The 27404-nt window shown below is 34.3% G+C and overlaps 1 protein-coding gene across 2 annotated transcripts in view; it reads right to left on the reverse strand.

Annotated features, from left to right (window-relative positions):
* Positions 1-27404, reverse strand: part of LOC149794261 (uncharacterized) — a 290094-nt gene that overhangs the window by 10396 nt on the left and 252294 nt on the right. For both annotated transcript variants that reach the window (XM_089968394.1, XM_089968393.1), the window contains 7 exons: positions 25248-25338; positions 23632-23716; positions 17685-17840; positions 16744-16905; positions 12896-12937; positions 10474-10599; positions 1641-1695 (listed from right to left, as the gene is read on the reverse strand). In XM_089968394.1, coding sequence (XP_089824520.1) covers positions 1641-1695; positions 10474-10599; positions 12896-12937; positions 16744-16905; positions 17685-17840; positions 23632-23716; positions 25248-25338 — 717 coding nt within the window. The remainder of the gene's footprint in view (positions 1-1640; positions 1696-10473; positions 10600-12895; positions 12938-16743; positions 16906-17684; positions 17841-23631; positions 23717-25247; positions 25339-27404) is intronic.

Here is a 27404-nt window from a genome sequence, read left to right on the forward strand (position 1 = left end):
CTGCCTATAGAAAATTTCTAGGAATACTTCATTAGTTCATTTCTTTTATCCTTGTAGTCTTTTTATTTGATCAGTACTTGAAACCATCTGAAATATTCTTGAAAAACTACAACACACTTCTTGAAATTTTGTGTTCACAAGAGACCTCTAAGTGTAGCATGAAAATTCATGAAAACACAACTTGTTTCAGAGTGTTAAGATGAACTCACACGCTAAGTTTATATAAATGAATAATTATTCCGTTTTTGAAAAAACAGAATTGTCCAGATATAAACACAAACTGGGTTTCATTAAAACGAAATATTAATTCTTCCCTACATTATATATGATCATGTACAGCTAAAAGCCAGAACCACTGAACTTTAAAATCAATGCCAGAGTAGTGAATCTCAGTTAACTTGTTTATTGGAAGGCAACTAAAAAGAAAGTCTGGTCACAATATCCTTGCATGTTTACAAGTTCTATGTCCATTTGCTCTATTAAGTACAGAAAATGCAAGTAATGACATTTGACTTGACCCAGGGTTGATTATGTCTATTTTCAAAATCCTTCACAAAAATTGTAGATATATTTGCTGGTTAGATCTGCACTGTTTTATTTCAGCGCCAATTCCTGGTACATACTGCATGAAGTTTTAGTGAAAAACCCTTTTTCAATGCCATCATTCATGCAAGAGAAATTGTGATAATTTTCAAAAGAATACTATAGTGGTCAAAGAAGCACCATTTTCATTCATAATCAACTATATAATGCTAGTGTTTTAGAGAAAACCCCATACTGATACAACAATCTGTTCTGGATAAACAGTTTCAAAAAATGTTAAAGACGATTATCATGGAGATGACTTTGGAGGTTGTATCAGCATCATTTTAGTATTGGAACTACTATATAGTGAAAAAGAGAAAGAAAAAACCCCACTATGTCGCTATGACAGTTAATTAAGGAAACATATCAAATACAAGATTTTTAAAGTGGCTGCCATGTTGGTCATAGTTAAGTTATATTCAGAAATTCATTCAGACCCAATTTGAAATCTTTTAATGAAAACCTTGTAATTATAACCATATGTACAGTATAAGTAGCAATAATAAAATTTCTAGATATCCTTGGGAAAATATTTTCATCTGAACCAACAAAACTCTGGATGAATATGCACTTAAAGCGTTGTGGCAATCCTCCCTGTATTTTTGGAGGAGTGGAAGAATAGCAACAACAACGTTGTGTTAACGGCTGAATGACTGTCAGTCAGATTACAGGTCTTTATGTAAGTTCTTTTCGTCTTTAATGAATGCAGCTAAAAAGCAAACAAAATTCCAAAAATCATGATACAATCTTACTTGCTTATAAGTTGACTCAACCTACAAAGAACAAAGATCCTGATCTGATATAGCATAATGCATCTGCAGATCAGGGTATATGTTATTTGTTCTATTGACAACTCCTAACATACCCAGACCTGTCAGTACATTATGCAATGGCAGATCTTAGTCTGTACAGTTTGCAACTGGACTCGACTTATAAGTGAGTATATATGGTAAGTTTAAGAGGTTCAGAATACAGGTTCATCATAACCAAAAAATTGTAACTGCTACATTGGTTTAGATTAGATGAAAAAGTGAAGAAACTGAAGATAACAGTACCTCTGTTTCTTTTCAACAACTTTAGGTATTGGTGTCACTTTCTTTTGGCATGGCACTGTAAGAGAAACTTATTATTTTACGACAAAAAATAACAAAGTAATGAACTGGAAAATGAGAAAACTCGTAAAATGTTGTATTCATGATAGATTCCTAATCATGCATTGAAATCTTAACCAAAGTATCCAGTAATGAATCAAAAGATTCCAAAATCATGGATTGAAATCTTAACCAAAGTATCCAGAAATGCATAAAAAGATTCCTAAATTATGCATTGAAATCTTAACCAAAGCATCCAGAAATGCATAAAAAGATTCCTAAATCATGCATTGAAATCTTAACTAAAGTATCCAGAAATGCATAAAAAGATTCCTAAATCATGCATTGAAATCTTAACCAAAGTATCCAGAAATGCATAAAAAGATTCCTAAATCATGCATTGAAATCTTAACCAAAGTATCCAGTAATGCATAAAAAGCAAGAAATTAGCTACTACCTTAATAATTTTGTATTCCTGTTCATATACATGTTAGATAATTTTTGTATCTTATTTCACCCAAGTGGGAAGCCTAGTATTTCCATTATACTAAAAATGGCTGTCACTAATGTGGCAAGAGACCCTGCAGCTACCATGAAGAACACAGAAATGAAGAGAAACATTATCCTCTAAATTTGAAAGGTATGCTATGCATAAATTTAAGGTAACTATCAAAACAATCCATCAAAAACTTTGAGCCTGTTAATGTACTTAAAAGGGACTGATGCTCCACTGGCTGAAAAGAATTTATGGGGATCCAGGATAAATCGCTTTTCTTGTCCTTTTGTTATTTTTACCTGATGAGTTTTCAAACCATCTCCAATAATCTTGAGAAACTTGAAAATACCAAATAGGATAGAGAAAATTGTTTTCTTAAATGTTTGAGTTAGCATGTTTGCAAGACACTGTAAGCGCAGTTCAAATTTATTTTCCATGGCTTTCCAACTTGAACTTGAAATGACATATGTATTGTAAGTATTTATGTTTTATGGCATCTCAACACAATAGTGGCTATATGGTGCCAACTAAAGGTAAAGTCTGAAAAATGTAACACTGAACGGTACACAAAATTGAGGAGGGCAAACCCTTCCAAATTAATGCAAACATTAAGTACAACAAGGTCAACAAACTTCTCTCAGACACTGTCAAAATATACCTAAATGTTAAATTTATTTAAATCAACAATTACTTTAAAAACAAAAAAAAAAAAACCCAGGTATTATTCAAGGTATTCTTCAGATACGGCCACAAACTGGGTTATATAACAGGAATGCATGTTGGAGTTAGTTCCCTTTGCCATGATATTGAAGTAAAAGGCATGGCAACAGTTCAAAACATACCATAAAGTAATAATATATATTTGTGCATGGATTCATTAAAATATCTTCAGTGATTCAAAGATTTCAGTCTGCACAAGAACATATAAGACAGAACTCCTTTGCTGCTTGATACCTTTATAACTTGCATAAAAATACAATGCCCATGGACTTGAACCTAAGGTCAGTTATGTCGATTTTTCAAACTGCTTCACAAAAAAGTGGATATTTTGGTGGTCAGATTTGCACCATTTTCATTTAGAACCAATTATATCCTGATCAAAGTGTTGAAGTGAAAACACCAAGTCTGTACCACCATTAGTTAAAGAGGACTGCAGTCATTTTAACTGGCAACTATGATGGACATTCAAGGTCAGATGGTGGCATGTTCAAAGTTGGATGAACATCATATAATTCAGACCAAACTAAATATTGCTATGGTATTTTAGTGAAAACCCCATGACCATCCAAACAGGATCAACAGGCATACTAAGATGCATACATGCCTACCCCATAATTATTGCTATCAGAAGTGACAAAAAAGTGAAATTTGGGAATAGAAAGTGTAATCTATAAATTACATGCCAGAATTACTGTATAGCATGTATGAAAAAGATACATTTATTTTTGCGACTATTTTCTGCAACTGGTCAAAATTCTTGTCACAAGGTGCAAAATCCATATAGAGCCAGAATATAAATACAAAATACTGAAAAATTATTTATATTCAGCACTCACTCTAACTACCGAACATGTGTAACTTTTGCTGAATGATTGTGACCTGGAACTCTGGAATGAGCACGATCATGTACTCAATCTGAGTTCTGTATTACATTACTCTCATATTCTTCTTTTAAAATTTGTAAAGCAGTGTTGATTTGTCCTTTATTCTAATCTGACATGTTTCGAAGTTTGAAAAGCTTCATCTTTTCTAACATTTGCTGTCAAACATTGGGCCATAAGTCACACTGTAAAGTATTTTGCTTAACATCTGGTACCATTTTCTTGAAACGTACAGACCAGTCCTATACCTAACTTATTTATCAATTTATGAATCTGTGTGGTCAAGTTCAAATTGAAGAAACTCCATTTTTTTTCTTCTTCTTCTTGCAAAAATCATGTACAAACAGCTGCTATAACAGAAAATAATGAAAGTACATGTATGTGTCTACGATATCAAGTACCCACATGCTATTCTTACACAGCAGTCATCTTTTTAAAAAAGTTTCTCAAATTTATAGAAGTGGAATTAAAGAGATGATAATAAAAATGACAAACAACTTTTTATTTTTTTTATTTTGTAATGTACCGAAATAAGCGTAATCCATATAGAGGTGAACGAAATGCATAATTTGGTGAAAAACTCTTAATGATTATGCCAAAGTGTTGCAATGTATGTAGATGTTCAAGACGACCATCAAGTCGCTTATTATGGAGGCTGGATTAGCTACAGTTTCATACAGGAGCAACTGCATATTGCACAAAAAATTGAATTGTCTTCATGACATCCCACACTAGTGCCTGAAATAACCTAAATGCACAACTTGACCAACTGGACAGAAATATGGACAAGGGTTATACTTTCATGGTGGTGCATTAAAAACTGTCGGCATCAAAATCCATTCTCCAGAACTCACATTGGCCATCAGTTTGATTTAGGACCAACAACGTGTCATAACAAGTCTCTTAGTAAAGTCCCACAATGCTACAACCATCCATTCAGGACTTTTTCACTGTATTTTATTCTACCTTTAAAAGTTAACTATTCACGTAAAGCTTCATTAGCTGTTGAATAGTTTTAGCCTATTAGGAGTTCTATTCTTTTGCAAATATTCAGTACATTTTAAAAGATAAGATGAACAATGTCCCCAAATATCTGAAATATAAACAAAATGAGTTAACTTGAAACAACATTTAAAAGTAATTCTTGATTCTGTCATTAGAACAATGCTAACTGTATTTCTCTGTTCAGACACTGTTTTTTATGGATACCAAACTGTTCAGCCAAAATGAGTTTTCATGCTTTGTACTTTTTAGACATCAATCGAGAAGAATTGTTCCTGAACTTCTACAATAATAAGAGACACTGATTAATACTGCTCTCAGAAAGTGGAGGAATTGTTTGCTTCCTCACTGTCAATGACATAGAGAACCACACTGCATTATTCATTAGATTCAATAAATGACATTTGTTTAAAACTATATTACTCACCTGTGCATAAAAAAAAACAAATCACCTTTTACTAAAAGAGAAACCCATTTAAGTCATAGACTTTGTCTTGACAATTTTTCTTAACCCTTTCACGGTGGATAATATTAACACCTGTGCCCAGACATGTACCAGTTGTATACTGCATTCACTATCAAGATTTGTTCTATTGTATCTATTTTCATTTTGTGTTTAATTCATGACAAATCTCTGTGACCTATCTCAGTTATAAATTTCATTAAGGATGGCTTATGGTACAAGATGAAAATATGCATTCTTTTGCTTCAAGTGTAAATTTGTGTTTTTAATATTTTTGTTCTTTTCTGAGATTAACTACATAACAGAGGACATGTGATGTCATATTTCACTCTATAAAGTACCGCTATTTTGTTGTGTTAATTGCTGTATATACTTGATAATGAGTCCAAATGCAAACTGCACAATCTCACATCTGCAGGCACATCTGGGTCTGTGCAGTTTGTTTGGAATCATCAGGAAAACTAAAAAGACAGACCTTGATCTGAATGTGCATTATGCAATGGCAGATCAGGATCATTGTTGTTTGTAGTTTTACTCAGCTTATAAGCAAATACATACGGTAATGGAGGGCCTAATATTTGTACATGTAGGTTTGGTAATGCTTGGGCAAAGATTTTTCATATGGTAATGGATGGTCCAATATTTGTACATGTAGGTTTGGTAATGCTTGGGCAAAGATTTTTCATATGGTAATCGATGGCCTAATATTTGTACATGTAGGTTTGGTAATGTTTGGACAAAGATTTTTCATATGGTGATGGCCTAATATTAATTTGTACATGTAGGTTTGGTAATGCTTGGACAAAGATTTTTCATACGGTAATGGATGGCCTAATATTTGTACATGTAGGTTTGGTAATTCTTGGACAAAGATTTTTCATATGGTGATGGCCTAATATTTGTACATGTAGGTTTAGTAATGCTTGGACAAAAATTTTTCATTCATTTTTTGGGGGACACTTGAAACATTCCTGTATGTTTTTGGACTGAAAAAAATTTTGATATTTTTTGTTGTCTGAAAATATGCAGATAATATGGTCATTCTATTGAAATTTTTCTACAGACAGTTAATTTTATTTATTCCACAACAGTGTTGTCACCATTGATAGACAAAAGTTTTTCTCAAATGACACGTTCAAGCTTGTCAAATCTGTATCATATACCATTTCTTCTGAGCTATGCCAATTAGTATGACCTTGCTATGTGAGAATTTAAGCACACAACACTGTTCATACACTAAAACTGAAATGTTTGACATGTCCAAATTTTGCTTGCCCTCAATTTCATCAACATTTGTAGATACAGCTTGAGTAGGTGGGTTATCTTCAGACATAAATATATCAATGTGGTCAGTTGATTCTTAACCCTTTCACCACTAAGTAACTACAAGGGAAAAACTACCTTTCACCACTAAGTAACTACAAGGGAAAGACTACCTTTCACCACTAAGTAACTACAAGGGAAAGACTACCTTTCACCACTAAGTAACTACAAGGGAAAGACTACCTTTCACCACTAAGTAACTACAAGGGAAAGACTACCTTTCACCACCAAGTAACTACAAGGGAAAGACTACCTTTCACCACCAAGTAACTAAAAGGGAAAGACTACCTTTCACCACCAAGTAACTACAAGGGAAAGACTACCTTTCACCACCAAGTAACTACAAGGGAAAGACTACCTTTCACCACTAAGTAACTACAAGGGAAAGACTACCTTTCACCACCAAGTAACTAAAAGGGAAAGACTACCTTTCACCACTAAGTAACTACAAGGGAAAGACTACCTTTCACCACCAAGTAACTACAAGGGAAAGACTACCTTTCACCACCAAGTAACTAAAAGGGAAAGACTACCTTTCACCACTAAGTAACTACAAGGGAAAGACTACCTTTCACCACCAAGTAACTAAAAGGGAAAGACTACCTTTCACCACTAAGTAACTACAAGGGAAAGACTACCTTTCACCACCAAGTAACTAAAAGGGAAAGACTACCTTTCACCACTAAGTAACTAAAAGGGAAAGACTACCTTTCACCACTAAGTAACTACAAGGGAAAGACTACCATTCAATGATAAGTAACTACAAGGGAAAGACTAACATTCAATACTAAGTAACTTTCAAGATCTTAATAAATGTAGGCAACATATTTTCAATGACTTGTATGTATTTCATTTCTTGTAATAGGAATACATATTTGATACTATTGTAAAGAAGACATATTCAGGTTTCTGAAAATATTCTCGTAGGCAAGTTTAGTCTCACACAGATGAATATACAGGTAAATCAAAAGGTAAGTTAAAGGTAAATTTCACTGTATTCTCTATAAAATGTTGAATAAAGTGTTTAAAGAGTAATATGTGGTTTGCTTTTTATCCATTGTGGTGTTCTTACAAATCATGGCTTGAATAAATGTAATGTAATCTCAAAATTCAAGCAAATCCAAAGGTGTGTTCACAATATTTCTACAGGTATTTAAAAACTGATGTATACAAGGTAGCCATTGTTGTTTTGGTCCTTTTGTAATGGTTATCCCTCACTGATGTACCAGGGTGGCTTGCCAAATAATTGTGATATTTCTAGTTGTTGTTCTAGGGTTTAATGCCATTTTTCAGCACAAGATAGGCTATACATGGTGGCCAGTATAACTGGTGGATGAAGAACCCTGGAAAACCCAGGGAAGAACCACCGACCCACAAGAATGTACTGGCAGGCTTTCCCATGTACCCATGCTAGCCGAGCCTTGGACTCAAACCCATGCAGAAAGAGGTGAGATGGCAGTGATCTGGAACGGTGAGCACTTGGACCACTTGGCCACTCAGGGCCCTGATATTTCTTGTTGCATACAGTGCACAATCTGTCTGATCCACTTGCACTTGTTGGCCAATGGCCTTTGTCATCAAGTCTACTGTCATTGTTGCTTTCACTTCTGGGATGCTTGAAAGGGCATTTGTACCTGAATGTTCCAATAAGTGCATGAGTAACATCAAGATGAAATGTCAGCAAGTCCTGTTTCCTTTTATTAGGAGGATTATGATCTATGGCAGTTCCCTCAATGACACAGGCATTGTACAACGACTGCTCCTGCAACTTTGCTTCTACTTTTTGGTACCACCACATAGACTTCTTGGAACAATTTGTCCTTGTATTCTGATCAAGCCTGTCTACTCCTCCCATGTACTAGCACAGTTGGGTGTTGCTGGAAGCATGTTCTCTATCCCATCTTTGTTTCTCCATGCTGTGGTCAAATCAGGTTCAACAGGTGCATGGAATGATGACAGGTAATGTATAATTCTGTTGTCCTTCCAATAAGATGCAAGTAATGGACCACACATTAGCCTGTCTGATGATCCTCTGGCTAGGCGTCTTGCTACAGCATTTGACAAGACTATGTCCTTTGGCACACTGTGCCACAAAAGTAGGTATTTATGTGATAAAGGCAATCTGCTAACTGCAGACTGGTGTAAAAATTGTCAGTGTAGATGACATAGCTGTTCAATTGCAAAGGTCTTGTTAGTTCAATAACTACTGTCTGCCAACATAGATTTCGTTCACAAGAGTTCCACTTTTCCCAAGGTAGACCTCAACATTGTAGTAATATGCTGACATTGCATCTGCAACCACCCATGGTACCATGGCTTTATCCACAGATATTTCTATGCCTGGAACGTATTCTGACTTGAACTGCCAATGACAGTGTTCTAATATGAATCTTATTTTGTGCAATTTGTCACCTTGAAGATTTTGACTGGTATCATCACTAAAATGCAGGTAGAGTTTTACCTGGACAAACCTGTCATGTGACATAATTTCTCCAAAACTTGATCCAAGAAGCCAGAATTCCTCACTTTTACACCAATACAGTTCATCTCTGTTGAATTTCATAACTTCCATCAATATCAACAGGCCATTAAATGTCTTTATTTCTGATAACGTGACATCAGTCCAAAGACCTTTATGTTGATTTGGGTTAATCTCTCACTTAAGGTGTGCATTAGTATTTGTAAATCTTGCTATTTCTGAAAATGCGTAGTTGCTATAAAATAGCTGAAAATATTCAAGAGGTGTTCCTTATCCAACAAATACTTGTGTTGGACCTACACATTCGGAAAATGTGTGAATATTATGTTCAGATGGAGATTTTGTCCACTGACAAAATTCAGGTGTCTCATACACATCAGCAAGTTCAAAACCTTCAAATTCCTCATCGTCATCACTATCGCTAACAATATCACACCATTCTTGTTGTATACGTTCAAATTACCGATATTTTCAACTATTTCATCCCCAATAATTCTGATTCATCATCAGATGAGTCTGCCATTTTGGATGTACTTAGGTGACTTTGAAAATTTCCATTTATAGGTTGGAAAGCCCCCTGCTTTCTTCTAAAGAACCTACCTTAAAGTCCGAATGTATCCAAATAGTATGCAAATGAATCAATGTATAGTTTAAATATTTACTATAGGGGAATCCCAGACATTGACCAATCAGAGAATTTATTGCCAAAAATAGACTGGTATGTGAGACCAGAATAACAGTCTACAGTGTTGAGTGGAAGTTATTGTTCCTGGACTGCTTTACTTGATCTGTAGTGTTGAAAGGGTTAAACATTTCTTTTATGTTAAAAAAATTATCCTAAAATTTAATCTTTGACAAATGCCTACAGTAGCCTGGAATGTATCCTTTTAGGATCCATTAAAACCAATGGTTTGAGATTTGTTGCTTAAACTAGCATTTTAAAAAAAGGGTTAAATCTCTATCTTAGTAAATTCCTAATTTCTGTTGTAATTTACCATCGAATATTTGTTTAAAATTTACAAGTAATTCGATTCACTTTCTTAATACTAACAGTTAGTAATGTTTGTTAAAGTCATTTTAATGGAGTGTATGTTTCTATAACCTGGCTGAATGTTGGATACCTAATTATCTGCAGATAACAAGAAGAAAAAAATGGTGTATAAACATGTGATCTGAGACATTTCTGATGGTAGGGAAAGAAAATAAATTGACCTTTAATTTGATTTATCATCTGTTGCCCCATTTTTATTAAAGAGAGGAGTAGTACTGACAGATTTCTACCAGTCTGAAAAATAACCAGTTTTTTACAGCATACTTCATAATGGAAGTTATGCTTAAATGATAGGGTCATTTGGACTCAACTTTTGTTTGAAATTTGGCTCAATATTCAGCAAAATAATCATCCATGGGAAACATAAGCTTTTCATACTCACATCTGTCTCTGCAGAAGCAAAATACGATGATAAAGATGATGATCAGACCAATTCCTATGGCAAGAACAATGATGGCGATAATGGCTCCAGATAAGGTTTCTCCTCCTGCAGTGCTTTGCCCTGTATCTGAAAAATTTCACGATTCTCTTAATAATATTATTAGAATAGTCATTTTAACAAAGAAAGATGGTGACTGAATAATATTACAAAATAAGAGACAATTAAAAATGTTAAATATAAATTACATGTACCAGGAAAGCATCAGTAATAATAATAATTCCATTATGATTGACACCTTCTGGTAAATAACCAACCTTGAAAGATGGATTTTGTCAGCTCAGTACTTTATATACTTGCTTGTATTTTGTCAGCTCAGTACTTTATATACTTGCTTGTAAGTCCAGTCAAACTGCAAACATTGTGGATCATGATCCACCATAGTTGAATGTGCCTGCAGATCTAGATCTATATTTATCATTCCATTGATTACTCCTAACAAACTGCACAGATCCAGATACAGTCTGCAGTTGGACTCATAAGCAAGTAAAAATGGTAAGTGTTCTGTTTATCGGCTTGAAATAAATAACAGAATAACCTTTCACAAGTCAGTACTCATCCACAAATGTTTAAATTGTATTTAATGTGTGAATGAAAATAATGAGACCAATGCTTTATAATCACATAAAACTTGCTAAACCCAATACATGTAATGAGCAATTTGAATGCAGTTGTAAATATTCTGGAACAATATATGGCAGTTTGCCCATATCAATTAGATATGCAACATTTGATGAAAGTTTGAAAGAAAAATATCTAAAATGTTTATAGCTTAATTTGGACTAATTTCTACGTGCCATTCTATTTTTTTCAACTCTTTGTGCATGCTGATCTATGTTTTTTGTTTAAGTATGATTGAAATGTTCAGAATAATTAATGTAAAAACAATTGTTGCATTGTTAAATAGTGTCATTTTTCTTTTATCCTATACATATTTTGTTTGTAAGATACCTGCATGCAGATTGTTAACACATTAACCCCTAGTGACGACTTTACGGGGCAGGAGGTAGTAGCCTACTGCCGAGCTCTGTAGCGTCATGGTCATGCATGACACACTAAAGTGGGTGGTATTATAGAAAGATAGATAGATGTAGCTCTACAATGATACCAAATAATCTGGAATATCTAGTTGCACTACAAAATACAGATAGAAAAACCTCATTTTTTGGACCCGACTTTTTTTTACCCAAAATTTGCCCATGGTCGGAATCTGATTTTGTGTTCGGATTTTAGACTTTTTGGTCTCATATCTAAGGCAAACCGGTATGAACTGCAAACAGACAGATGAGCCTTTGCAAAAAGTAGGATAAGATGGGCATTTGGAATAAAGAGTGGTCTCGATACAAAAATAATGACTCCATTTAGCAACAAAAAAAAAGAAAAGAGAAGTCCAACTTTTACCCTTCTGCTCATGCGCTAGTCAAATAGCTAACAAAAATCGATGTTTCTAACACCACTAGGCAGTATTTTATTGAAAGATGACTGGGGATTTGGTGTTTTCGAGTCTATTCTGAAATAGCTTTCAAAATGTGTTTCCTACTCGATTTTTAGGCAAAAATGACAAAAAGCTCCAGGGGTTAATGTGTTAAAGAGATGTTGGTGGCCAACAGGAAACCTGGAGATATTATTATTATTATCAATATTATTATTATTATGCAGATTATTATGCAGAACATGGTACCTTGCTTATTTAGGACTACATAAATGCAACCCCCCGAGAGATATAAGTGTAATTAATGCTATTATAAAAAGCAAAAAGTGTAATTTGGGTGTAAAAAATGTAATCTATATATTATATGCCAGTATTACAGCATGTATGAAAAAGATACTTTTTTTTATACTGCAAACCTGGTTCTGCAGCTGGTCAAAATTCTTGTCACAAAGGGCAAAACCCATATTGATTAAAATCAGGATTTAAACACAAAATATACTGAAAAAATTATATATATTCAGTACTCACTTCAACTAGTCTACATGTGTAACTTTCGCTGAATGATTGTGAACTGGAATTCTGCAATGATCATTGTCAGTTCCCAAATTCAAACTCAACCTCAAATGTCTCATAATTACCAGACAAGAACATTTCTTATTTTTTATGGCATCAATCTGAAAGATTCATCTCGTGTGTGTTATTACATTAGAGATTTTAACATTACTTTTATTTAATAACTCTTTTTGAATCTGCAAATTTACTTTTTGAAGAAATATATCCATGGGAAATTAACCATCTAGTATTATATTTCACTTACCATCCACATATAATTGCATAGAAGTTGGGTTTTTACTAACATTTATTCTGGTATTTTTGTGGTAAAATATACTGTCTTTCTACAGATACTAATATTATTGAAAAATATTCACTTACCAGCATCAAAATTTGGTGAAGTTGTTGTGATAGCAGAAGAAGCTAGAAATAGAATATTGAAAAAAGGAAATTTAATGACGTTAAAAGGCATCGATAGTCATGAAAAACGAAACAAATACCATGATTATAATGAAAGGAGGGAAATCAGATACAAACTTGATTGAAAAAGCTAAATTCTTGAGAAGCTAAATTCAGAGGTATTTTGCTATAATGCTAAGTGCTTTATCCAAGAAAATGTCTCATCCAAGCTTACAGCCCATTAAGATGAAAATCCAGTTTTTTAAGTTTTATCCCGAGCCATTTCAAACCATCATAAGCCTTACAGTTATTGCCATTGGCATATGCAACAATTTAGTTTTGTTTTTAAAAAAAATTATTTCAAAAATTTTCTTAGTGATCTATATTTTTCTGTCTTTGTATTCTAGGCAGTCAATTCTGACCTGGGATTGAAGGCCACATTACCTTGTTACAATGGTCAATACAATAGATGCTGTGATTGCTGTATTGTTTATTATAGGGATCATTTCAAAAATAGATGTGGCTAACAATACAACTATGAAGAAAATGTAATTTTTGTATCTGTGTGTACCAAACAACATGCAGGAACACAACAAAAATTGATTATGACCAGGAAAATTACGTATCTTCCAAATCAAAATAATTTGTTTGGGTACTGCGTGTCCAGCTCATGTGATGCTGGCATGTCATCAATGCAGGTCAGTTCCAGATGAATAGAACAGTTAACAATGGTATGTGCATATGTGGTTCCTTCTTATTAAGCCACCCCTTCTGCAGCAGAAAAGTGGCCTTATAAAAGGGGTGGCCTTTGAAGAAAGGGATCAAACAAATATGAGTGATTTATTCATACAAAGTAAGAATGCTGCAACTAATTTTAAAATATTTACTATTTTTGTTTAAAAATCAGGTATATGTTATGGAATTTATGTGATAAAACTTGTATTAATGTCATTTAAAATAATTATGAATAACTGTCAAATCACAGTGAAAAACCATTTAAAAACCTCTTCAATAAACTCATGGTGCAAACATATAATGGTAACTATCATTTTCAGCTCCTTGACTGGCAACAGTACCACTTCAAAACTAAATTGTGGCTATTACAGGAAATTCTCATGTCTACCTAGCTATTACGCAAAATGCACAGCATTAATGAAGGATCCTTGTCACATGATCAACTATTTATCGTCTGGTACCCTTTCTGATACATCTCACAATCTAAAAGAGTGAAGCCACAATGACTAAAATACCATTTTTACTTTATGGCAAACAGACGTCATGCTGACAAGCCGAACAATACTGTGCTTCTAAATCTGTTTGCTTTTATCATCTTGATAATTATTGGTGGTAACAATAGCTAGAATTGTCAAAGTGACAAATCCCGACACACAGCAGTAAGGATAATTGGATTATATACCTTAATCTATGGATTATAGTTAGATAGTTTATTGGCATGTTGGAACAAATGTCAGTGTGTTGAATTTAGAAATCAACAAATATGCTTTTGGGCAAGAGTGGAAAAACTAACCACTGCCTGTAGCAACTTAGGCATCTATAAACATTCTATAAGCATTTAGATTTCCAAGGATCTCAAATTAGCATTTGCAAAATGGTTTATCTGTGTGTTCCACATGAAAGAACAGATTCAACATAGCCTACACTACCCTCATAACACAAGGTGGTATGTCATGAAATTTTGTGTGGCACGCGAAGGGCCGTCAAAAATCATGATTTTAACAGTGCTACTCTTACTGGTAGCACACTCATGGTCATTTTGTAATTAATGCAGAAAAAAATGGCATGCAGAGTCAAATAGGTTGCTGACCCCTGTGCTGATCCATGAGGTAGCTATTTTGGATATTGACCTCTGTATGACATTTCATGTAACCCAAATGAAACAACAAGCTTTAACCAATACAAATTTTCATTGGCTGATGCTGCTTTTTTAAACCGAAGAAATGATGACAGGATGCAGCTTTGATCCATCAGCTAAACAGGCCAATACAACCGTGAAATGCGTTTTTTCATGGCCGGTCATTTTTATCAGAATAGTTTTCTCACCAACAGCATTGACTGTTTTATTGCTTGGTAAGTCAAAGGTCATAGGCATCTCATCCATATTTCCAATTTGTGATAGTTCAAATGAGCACACCTTACTGCGTTTAATGATGAAGTGCTGAAATGATAAAAAATTTTCTTCCAAGTCTTTTGGTAGCTTTTGTGCCATCTTCGTTCGCTGCCTGAGGCAGAAACCATTCCGGTTCATAAAACGAGAACACCAGCCGGCTGATGCAATAAATTTTGAATCTGCCAACTTATATTTATCATTTTTTGCCATCTGCATAGCACGTAGAAGAATTGCAGTTCATGTGACAATGTATCCATTTTGTCGACGTTCACTCACAAAATCACTGAGTTCTTTCTCCAATTCAGGGAAAGAGGCAATCCCACTCCGACAAGCCTTATTGGATTTTGGCATTTCTTCTAATGCTGCTTTACTTTTCCACCATTCCCGTACTTGCTTCTCCTTCACAAAAAATTTGCATGCTGCAGCACAGTTGTTATTTGCTTCTGATTACTCAATAACTTTAAGTTTGAATGCTGCATCATAAGCAGAACGCTTTCTTTTACTTCCAACACTATTCATTTTATCTGATTGAATTGAACATAAACTTCTAGAGAGATTAAACTGAAAAAATGTCTTATAGTGGTAGTATACTATTTATATACCTTATCCTGTAATTATTTCCATGTGTGGTTGGTTATCAATTTGTATTTGATAATTATTTATCATTGTTGATTATTTGTGTGTTTTTTTTTAAACTACCGGTAGTGTGATTCAATTGATCAAAATATGATTGGTTTCAGCGTGGACATTATTCAAGCATTGTGACAGTTTATAACTTTGAGCAGAAAACATGTCCACTACCAAATTTCAGTCCTTTAACAGTCTTGAGTTTGGAAAACTCATTACTGAAATTAGCACCTGACTCTGACCTGGTGCAAAATTGAAAGCACATGTTTCAAACACATGTAGGTCCAGAAAATGCCACGGTTCATATCCTTTTTGCTGATATCCATGTTTCATCTATACAGATAAATATAGGTTTGATCATGAGCACTCAGAAATTTTTAGTTATTGAATTTTTAATATCTAGGTGTTTGCATAGGTTTACTGTGGGAAGTGAATAATAGTACTGTGAGTCATTTCATGCACTAGCCACTTCACTTAATACCACAAGCCACCATCATAATTATTTCCCTTTAAAACACTAGCTGCCATCATATTTACTTCATTTGCTTTAATTACCTCACTTTAAATCACAAGCTACTATCTTTTATGTCATCCTCCCATAACTTGTGTATGGGAATATTTGGGGAATTTCAATTGGTTCATACGTCTTAATAACAAATGCTTTATTTGATGAGGGTAATAATATATAATTCTCCCCTCACGATGAACAAACAAATGAACCAGAAATCTATAACTGTTATTAAAAGAGAAATGGTTTCTCAAGAGTCATATTTTACAATTTGCAACAAATTACAATCATGTTACAAATAATGCTTGGGAAGTTGATCAGAAATACACAAACAGTTGGAGAAAGTGGTTTCTGAATTAGAAAGTGGTACAATTTGGAGGATATTTTATATTTATAAAAAAAACATGAGCCAGAAAATTGGGCTGTAAATTATAGGCTGGTCATATTCTGAGATGTTCAACTGCAGGAAAGTGGTCAGATCACAAAACAATTCTGAAGGGAAAGTAACTCTGATCAAAGAGAAATCTTGTTATCTATAATTCCAGTCTTTTTTCTTTTATTACTTACGCTTGCAATCATTAACAGAGGAAGATCCTGTGTTTTGTGTGGTGTAACCAGCTGCACAAGCCTTACAGTAGAAAGACCCCGTAGTGTCCTGATAAAATCCAGCTGGGCAAACCACACAATTCCCCAAAGTCTTGTTGTAATATTTACCAGTGAAACAGGATACTAAGAAAAAAAAAGACAGCAAAAATTAACAATTTAAGGCACAAATTCTTTATGAAATCAATCTAACAAGAAAAAAAAATGCCAGGAACCACCACAAATTCAAATCCAAGTTAAGGCAGACTGCCCAAGTTTAGATATAACTTACAAAATAGTAGTTTACTTTGGTTTTTCTTTTTTTTCTTTTAGAAAGAATTGTATTTCACTGGATATAAATCAATTAAGTACAGTACACACAAAATTAATTAACTTATATTTCAAATTCTGGATTTATAATGAGTTAGCATGATGCTGAGAGTACAGTATACTGAAGTTAATCTGACCTTCATTTAAATATTACGTTTATATGCCAAATACTGTAAAATAGTTATTTTTAAGATTTAAAACTACATGACAAGTAATCTTTCTCATGTGCTATACATACTGGCATGTGAGTCAGATCCAGTGCAAACTGCACAGATCCATCATAGCACAATGCAGTGGCATACCTGGATCTGTGCTGTTTGTTTGAAGTAATCTTTAGAACAAACAACACAGACCCTGATCTGCCACATCAGGGTTGATGTATTTATAGCTGGACCCAACATGTAGGTGAGAATATATGAATATATGATACTTATGATGATTTTTTCAAGGTGCTTGTGTATGAACATTAATAAAGTCCTATTTAAGCATTGCATTTGTTTATTTGATGGGTTAATCCAATGAATTTTAATGCAATCACAACAATGAATAATGAAAGTAGATAGTAGTTGGTTCCCTGAGATAAAATGAACACTTACGGAGACAGTCACTGCTACTGATGCTCCCCACACTCTCTGTGGTCTTCTCCGCATCACATGGAATACAGGATATCTGCTTTGATGCATTCTGGTACTCACCCTTAGCGCATGCTATGCACACTCCAGAAACATACTTAGAACCAGCACCACACTCAACTGAAAAAGGTTTAAATGTAGTTCAGTTAATTACCATATGTACTTGCTTATAAGATGAATCAAACTGCAAACTGCACCGATCCAGATCTGCTGTCATATAATGTGCCAACAGGTCTGAGTCTGTGAAGTTAGGAATAACCAGTAGAACAAACAGCATAGACTATGATCTGCAGGCACATTATGCTACAGCAGATCAGGATCTTTGTTGTTTGCAGCTGAATATGACTTACAAGCATGTATATACAGTACCATAAATAGTACTAATATTTAATACAAGTTAATCTTACCACTTCTACAAAATTGCAACTGGTAAATGGTATTAAAACTTTTTTTAATTTAAAAATTGGTTATATTTAGCACCCCAAACAACCTTTTGAAAGTAAGGGACTTCTGAATTTACCCCAGGGTCTCAGATATAGGCTGGGGACTCTTGAGTTCTAGGAGTTAAGAGCCCAGGGCTCCTCATCTTAAAATTCGGTTGAGAGCCCAGGTTAAAAAACTGGAAATACTAAGGAGCCCATACTCATTAACCTGCTATACAGTAGATGTATATATTATGTGAAAATTTACTATCTTAACTACAATAGATGTAATTCATCCCTCACCAAAGTTTGACCTTTCAGCTCATCACCAATGCAGCAATCGATTCTAAATGAAGGACCTATGTTACTGTATTGGAACCATTGAAATTGTGTCATTTTGCTGTCATCTTACGGCATATGGTACTCTTCACTTATTTTTAATCATTTTTTTGTGACCTTTTAAAGTTTCTTCTTTTTATAGACTGTCATTAATACTATTTTTTTCTACCCAAAATTGGCCCGTGGTCGGGATCCGATTTTGTGTCCGGATTTTAGACTTTTTGGTCTCAGATCTAATGCAAACCAGTATGAACTGCAAACATACAGATGAACCTCTGCAAAAAGTAGGATAAGATGGGCATTTGGAATAAAGAGTCGTCTCAATATAAAAAAAATGGCTCTGTTTAGCAAAGAAAAAAAGAAAAAGAACTCCAACATTTACCCTTCTGCTTATGTGTGAGCCAAATAGCTAATGAAAAACGATGTTTCTAACACAACTAGTCAGTATGTTATTGAAAGACCACCTTGGATTTGGTGTTTTTGGATCTATTAGAAATAGCTTTCAAAATGTGTTTCCTACTCGAATTTCAGGTGAAAATGATAAAAACCTCCAGGGGTTAATGTGTTAAAAAGTGCATTTTGGTGATGTCACCAAATTTGAATATTCCTTGCGTATTTAATCACTTGTGCATCGACATTGCATATAAATTACAAATTTATCCATTCCTTGACGATTTGTAAAAAAATTAAAAATCCTTGTTAAAACATTAACCCCTAGCAACGAGATAACGTGGCAGGAGGTAGTAGCCTACTGCCAAGCTCTGTAGTGTCATGATACACTAAAGTGGTTGGTATTATAGACAGGTAGACAGATGTAGCTCTACAATGCTACCAAATAACCTGGAATTTCTAGCTGCACTACAAAATATGTAGGGAAAAACCTCATTTTTTTGGACCCGATTTTTGGTCACCAAATATATAGTTTAGTCAAAAAATTAATTTTGTTTATGTTTGACCTTTGATCTCCCTCCCTGGGTACATCTGGGAAGGTAGACAGAAATTTACCTCCTTGTAGATATTTATCATTGGGAGAGGATAACCACAAAGTTTTGTGAATTTCCATTCAACATTTTAAGAGAAAGGTGGTAATATACAGGCCAACAGACAGACATAGGGTATCACAAGATCACCTGACTAGACACTAAAGCACGGTGAAGGTATTAAACAATTATGCCCATAGGGAGATGAAATACTATCCTTGTATGCAAAGAAAAGATTGACAATTTGTTTTTACTTTATATGTTTCTTCTTACAATTAAAAAATAGCATTTCCATCCATACTGCCACTAAGCAGAGGGTTAGGAAGACCCTTTGACAGAAACAGGTGAAATGTAAGCAAACAAACATCCAGACACAGACAAACAAAAAAGAAAAATTGCAAGGAAGAGAAGAAAAGTTACAGCCCTTTGCCGTTTAGAACTGTCAACCCTTGTGGCATCTGAATGCTCAACTCACAAAAAGGCAATAAGTGATTACTCACAAATGGGCAATAACTGTAATTATTCACAAAAAGGAAATAACTCATTACAAATTAATAATAACTTTAATTATTCACAAAAAGGAAATAACTCATTACAAATTAACAATAACTTTAATTACTCACAAAAGGGAAATAACTCATTACAAATTGGCAATAACTTTCATTATTATTCATCTAGGAGGAGCAGCAATAACAAGATTTCCAAGATGGCAAAAGTGGTGTCCATACTGAAGGTCTGATCAGCAAGTTCAACAAATAGGGATCAATTCTGGGGTATTTTCTAGTTTAAAAAATGGGATCCATGCTTGATCCCATGTTACAAGCGGGTATGCAAGTTATCTGGGCGTGAGTTATCGAGGGACTGGTGTACCAAGATTTCCAAGATGGCAAATGTGGTGTCCATACTGAAGGTCTGATCAGCACAGTTTTCATTTGGAAGAACTAGACATCATAAGAAGTCTTCTAGTGAAATCGCCATGTCAAGGAAGAATAACAATATACACAGCTCCCTCGATAACTCGCGCACAACGGGGTCCACAAACATAGATGCCACGAGTTACCGAGGGACCTCCAAAAATTGAAAAACTCACTTTGACACCAATAAAACCGTAGGGGAACTGGGATGTTTATTGACTGCATCCTCATTTTACAATCACGTCGATAATAATTTTTAATAATGTGCTTTTTCTAAGTTGTTCGTTATTCTGTTTAACAATTATTTTCCAAATGTCCAACATATGAAAGATCATTCTACTTGGTTTCAACAACCATCATGTGTATGCGAAAAAATCTGTATATTACGTCACTGCTTTTTGTTTTCTTGACGAGTTTGGTTCCCTAGTGGTGTTTAATATTTTCCTGCCAAATCGGGAGTCCACAGTGCAGGGAACTAGACTAAATGTTGATACACCACCTAACAAGATTCCTTTTTTTTCAAAAACATGCGACATTTACTTCGTGAGACAATTGTCTACATCAAAACACAATTTTTGTATTGTTCAATCAGTACAATACTGATGTTGTGATTTCACTGGAAGTAATAATGAAACTTCTTATCATCTCTGAGGATATCTCTAAGTGCCAGTTCAAGAATTCTCTGAACCTTGCTTGCCCACAAGGGTCCTTATCTGTGAAATCAAGCTCTTTATTTTATGAAGTATTCATTTCGCTTGGCTGCCTTTTAATCTTTGATCACAGTTACGGAAGACTCGGTTAAATTAAGGTAGTTTTTGTTACATACACAATAACATTTATCAGTGTTTGATTGATCAAATGAAGTTAGTTCACTTGACATATGACCAAGGCTGCTAGATTTTAAGTTTGTATGATTTTCGTGCCTTTTAACTTTCTTTTATTCCACCTCCTTTTTTTGATTCAAAAGACATAAATACTTCCAGAAGTCAGTTAATAAAACAGGGTTGGCACTTAATTAGTTTCTCAGAGAAATGCTTGCGGACATAGCTGTTAGAGTAGATTGACGCATTTTACATTTAATTACAAGAGGACACATTGCATTTATGATGATTACACTTTATAGCAACTAAAAGGTAGAACTAGAACACAAATTTAAATAGACAAAAAAATTATTTAATTTGTATTTATTTATTAAAGTACTGCCTCCACTTGGCATAAGTGACATTTTCATTGATCGAAATTTCCTTACATATCATTAATTGCAGTGTACTAGGAATGTCATTTGGAAAGAAAATGTAAAAAAATGTGTGACCTATTTTTAAATTTGATATTTCATAGTGTTGATTAAAATTTCCTGGTCCTATCTACTGTTTTTGATGATAAAATGAGCGATAATCAAAGTTTCCATTACAAATTTGGAATCTGGATCATGATTTTCTTCAAGTTCAACAAATAGGGATACATTTTTTGGGCATTTTCTGGTTTAAAAAATGGGATCCATGCCTGATCCCACATTATATGTGGGTTTGCGAGTTATCAGGGCATGAGTTATCGAGGGAGTGGTGTACCAAGATTTCCAAGATGGCAAATGTGGTGTCCATACTAAAGGTCTGATCAGCAAAATTTTCATTTGGGAGCAACTAGACATTAGAAGAAGTCTTCTAGTGAAATCCCCATGTCAAGGTAGAGTAACAATATAACACGATTTTCAGGACAAATAAGGAGGTTATAATGGATGTCTGAGTAGCACTATTTTCATTCAAGACCATCTAGACATCATAAGAAATCTCTAGTAAATACTCCATGTTGATAAGAATTTCCACTCAGGAGGAGTAACAATAACAAGACTCTCAAGACAGCTGCCATAATGATTCATTTAGGACCACCTACACCTCTTGTAGTAACAACTCCATGTTGATATCACCATCTATTCTAGAGAATCAGCAATAACAAGATATTTTCAAGCAGGTCACTCTGCACATGCTGGATGTCCAATATTTTTTTTTAATTTAGGATCAACTAGACATAAGAAGGCCTTGATGATATGAGCATCCAATCAGGAGAAATAACAATAACAATTTTATGGTGGCTGTTGTGGTGGCCATATTAGAAGACCTAAAGGTACAATTTTCATTAAGGATAAAGTAAACATTATAAGAATTCTTCTGGTGAAATGATATGTTGATACAACTTTCCATTCAGGAGGGGCTATAAAAACAAGATTTTTAAGATGGCTGCCATGGTGGTCACATTGGAATGAGATCAGCACAAATTTCAATTAGGACTAACTAGACATCATAAAAAGTGTTTTGGTGAAAGCCCAAGTTTTAAATGACCATCCACTTTGGAGGAGTAGCAGTACTGATTTTCAAGGTGGCCACTGCAGCAGCCATATTTTATGTCTAAGCAGTACCACTTGTGCTTAGGACCAACTAGATATCATAAGAAGCCTTCTGGTGAAAAATCCATGTCAACTTGGCTGTCTGTTCAGGACATGCAGTCATAAAGTTTTCAAGATATTTGCCACTGCAACCATATTGGATATCAGCTCAGTACCATTTTCATTTAGGTCTAGTCAGACATCATAAGAAGTCCTTTAATGAAAACCTCATGTTGAAATGACCATACAATTCGAGGGAGTGGTGATGATAAGATTTTCAAGATAACCACTGTGGCAGCCACACTGGAAGTCTAAGCAGCACCATTTTCACCTAGAACCAATTAGACCATCAGATGAATGTATGTGTATAGCAATTTTCTTGATAGTTTCTTTGTAATATTAATAACAAACTGGGATAGATGGAAAAAAGCAATCTCATAAGCTCTTCTGGTATATGACCAGTAAAGCTAAAAAGCTGCCTGAAGGAAAGCGGAGGCATTCTCTCTCATTTGCTGGAGTGGTCAAATCAAGTCCAGTCCCTGAATACTTCAGTATCCTTAAAACTCATAACTGGGAAAAGTTCTGACAGATGAATTAGTTCAACCAATAACTAACTTGTTTTTGCAAGTTCTGTATGCCCTATAGCAGCTGACTCAGCTAGCTTGTGGGCCATCTGACACAAGATCAATAATGCTGGAAGTAGGCAATGATATCACAAATAATACTTTTGAAGCCAGTGCTCTCAGTTTAAATTACATCAACATTTAATGCAGCCAGGATTCAACAATCCCTAGTTCAACTGTCATTACTGATGGATAGGATCGATGGATATAGATATCACTGAAAGAAAGGTTGGTATAATTCAATACATCTTACCACAGTTGGTTCCAATGATCTGGTAACCAGCGGCACAGGCAGATACCATTCTAATGTTCAGGGTGGTCAGGTCAGGGGTGTAATTCTGTAATACAATTAAAAGTTCCTGTAAACTAGTGTGTTCTATAATGCCACAAAAATGTAACATGTTACAGGTCATCTTAAATCGGAGTACAAAATAAAGGAAACTACTATTCTGAGTGTGTGTATGTGATTTGGATTTTTAACGTAGTTTTAGCAATTGTTCAGTCGTATTGCTATAATGTCTACAGTGTAGCAGTTTAAAGTGATATCAAGCACTGGGGCATCATGTTGCAGATATGTAGCATCATGTCCTACCCAGTCACATTATCCTGACACCAGGCTGACCAGGTCTAATACTAACCTCTTAATGCTGAGCACCTAGAAAGTCAGCTGTTAGTACCAATTTTGTAAATCTTTGGTATGACTTGGCTGGGGTCTGAACCCATGACCTCCTGCTTCCAAGGTGGATACTCTAACATATTATTCTGAGTCTGTCTTTTAAAGGAGTCTAGAAATGTGATGTGCCTGAACTAGTGGAACAACTAAAAAAAACATTATTAGTTGATAAAACCATGAAATGACAATCAATTTGGACTTATGTACTGACCAGTAAATTGAATTATGCATCATTTCATGGGGTCTCTTAGGGTACGAAAGATGAAAGGAAATGGGGTACATATTGAACAAGAATATATTATGTTACAGTTGGCAAGATATGTGCAAAATAACCTTATTATTTTAGGGATGCCTTCTAATATAAAATAATGTGTGTGTGTGTGTGTGTGTGTATCTGTCTGTCTGTCTGTATATATGTATGCATGCATGCATGTATCTAACAAGAGTCAATTCCATGACAGATCCCCATGATTTTTTTATTACATATCCTACCCCTATGACCCCGTCTGTAACCTAAAACCCATTACATACCATACACACTTGCTTATGAGTCCACTCCAACTGCAAATTGCACAGACTAAGATATTCCAATGTATCGTGCACCAGCAGGTTTAGGATTGTAAGAAGTAATCAGGAGAACAAACAACACAGGTACTGATTCACTATGTAATGACATATCAAGGTCTATGTTGTTTGCATTTGGACTAAACTTGCAAGTGATTTACAGGAATTTATACCACATCCCTGGCCACTATAGTCAAGAGGCTACAAATAATTTAAACATAACATTTTTAACTAGTCCAAAAATCCAATATTTTCATTATGCAGAACAGTACATTCTAAATAAAATTTTCAGCTTATTACCCCAGCTGATGCTGTATGATCAAACATTTGATTCATATTAACTATGCTATCAATTCAAGTTCCAAATTTAGTACTGAAATGATAGCACTTGATTAGTGCGGGACACTGCTCAAACTGAGCCATATAATAGAATGTACCCTGAATGATAAGTAAGCTGGCATGATTAGTTTCTTGGTGATTATGGCTCAGTCTGGTGGTGCAAATGTACATCTTGTGGGTGTTCTCAAAATACCCCAAGTTCCAAACTTAGTTTACCAAATTCAACTTTGGAGTTGTTGGAAAGTTTTAATTACTAAAGAGAAATAAAGTTTGAATTTTAGGAAACTACTTACTGTGATATTTAGTGACTTTTCATCCACCAGTGCAACTTTCAGAATATCCACAGGACTAAGGGTCACAGAATTTGAATTTGATAAAGTACTTCTGAAACAAAAAATATGTAAAATAATTCAGTTGCTTGATACTTGTATATTCTTTCTTTGCTTTTAAATATGCTGTCATTAAGGAATTTATTATTAATTTTGTTAGTTTTGATTCTAAATTTAACTCAGAAACTGAGGAAAACAATCGTTTAATCATTAAAAATTGTGCATGTTGAGTTGCTCATTTATCATTAAGTTTTTACAGTCAAGCTAGTAGTGATGGGTACATTGCCAAGGATTGCACTGCTAAAATTTATTTGGCTGGGTCATAAATTAAACAATAGAACTGCTGGAAAACCAAAGTTTGTTTAAATTAGACATCCAGGGGGGACAACTCTTCTAAGCAAAGATGTGGAATGCTGAAAATAAAACTTATTCAAGGCCTTATCAATATCATGTACATGTTAGTGAAATGCAACATTCCTAGGTGAAATTATGCAGCTGAGAGGAAAGTTATATAGCTGGGGAATAAAGGGCCATGACTTTCCTAAAATGATAATGTGGAATATTTGAAATTAAATATAAGCTACATGACGAATTTGGTTGAAATCATCAGATTCTGGTGAAAACATCTTGCAAAAACCAAAATCATCTTGATGAGCAAATTGGGGGTCATAACATAGACATGAGACTAACCCATTAAAGACACACTTAAATCTATGTGACAATTTTCACAACAAATTACATATGAATACATGAATGGTTCAAGACCTCTTCTAGATACAAGCAACATCCGATGTAAAGATATTAAGTTAATAGTCTAGGGCTATAACTCTATCCATCCTGAAGTTAGCAAGACAAATTCTAAAAGTCATCTCTGGGGCTATGACATAATATTTACACCAACTTGTATCAGAATAAGTAGAACTATTCCTGAGCTAAGCTTGATGCTGTAGTGGAGATTACTCATGGAAAAACAGCAAAAAACTATCAAAATCAGACTTCAAAAAACAAACCTTTAAATAGCATATCTACATGTAACAAGCAATTTACATACAAAATGGCATTCAATTCCATGTATGGGGTTGCAAAATCCAATGAGAGGACATGAAGTTAACAGTCAAAAGCCATAACTCTACGAATAATGGAATTTATAAGGCATATAGCATCTATGAGACAGTGTACACTGCTAATTGCATCAGATTATTCAGAATGATTTCCATATTATGCTGGTTACAAGGATCTGCTATAGTGATGTAAAATTGATGGAATAAGGGCAATAACTCCATAAAAATTGGAACTGAAAAGATTAAACTTTTAAAACTTTTTAAAGTACATCTACTTGTAATATGCAATCGAAATGGTATCAAATTATATGTAATTTTATGTATATCTATATTTTTTTTAACTCCTAGTACATGAGTTTATCTAATTTTTAATTTGTATGCATGGTTGTAAGTTGCACAGAATACTTTTAGTTCAATTTTGCCTATGTGAACTGAGTCTGTTAAGAGCATAAAATTATAAATAAATGATTAGGTACTTGCTGAAAATTAATAATAATAATAATATTAATAATAAGACTCAATGACAACATTGGTTTAATTTCTTATTGGCTGATTGGGTTTGGATGGTTCTAGAAGAATTCAGTAATTTCTCAATGGTTGGGCTAGGTCACATGAATGGGCATGTTCAGCATAGAACGAGTAGTAAGGTCTGTTATGTGAGGGTATGTTGTGAAATACAGTCATAATAGAAGGTGTATATAGGGAGAGAACTGAGCAACCAGACCTATTCCTATTTTGGAGTCATTCTTATTTCTTGTGTTCCTGTTGTAAGCCAGCAGACATTTTATGTTGTACTTAGAAATTATTTGGAAGGAAAACCATTTCTTTGGACAGTTCAGTGGAAATAGAAAGTGCTCATTATTTGGAATTATAATATTATTCTGGAACTATTGTGAATTATTCAAAGGAGTTCTAGACAACACCTTCTTGATAACATCACTATTCTTGGCAGACCAGTATTTTTCCAGCTCTGAAATGTATACAGAACATTTCATTTTTCTTTTGCTTCTTTCTGTTACTTAGTTCATGACCAAAGTGTCATAAAAGTAAGAGTTACAGA

This window comes from Sinohyriopsis cumingii, chromosome 8 (assembly GCF_028554795.1).
Source record: "Sinohyriopsis cumingii isolate HCF-2022 chromosome 8, ASM2855479v2, whole genome shotgun sequence".
In the NCBI taxonomy this organism is placed as follows: domain Eukaryota; kingdom Metazoa; phylum Mollusca; class Bivalvia; order Unionida; family Unionidae; genus Sinohyriopsis; species Sinohyriopsis cumingii.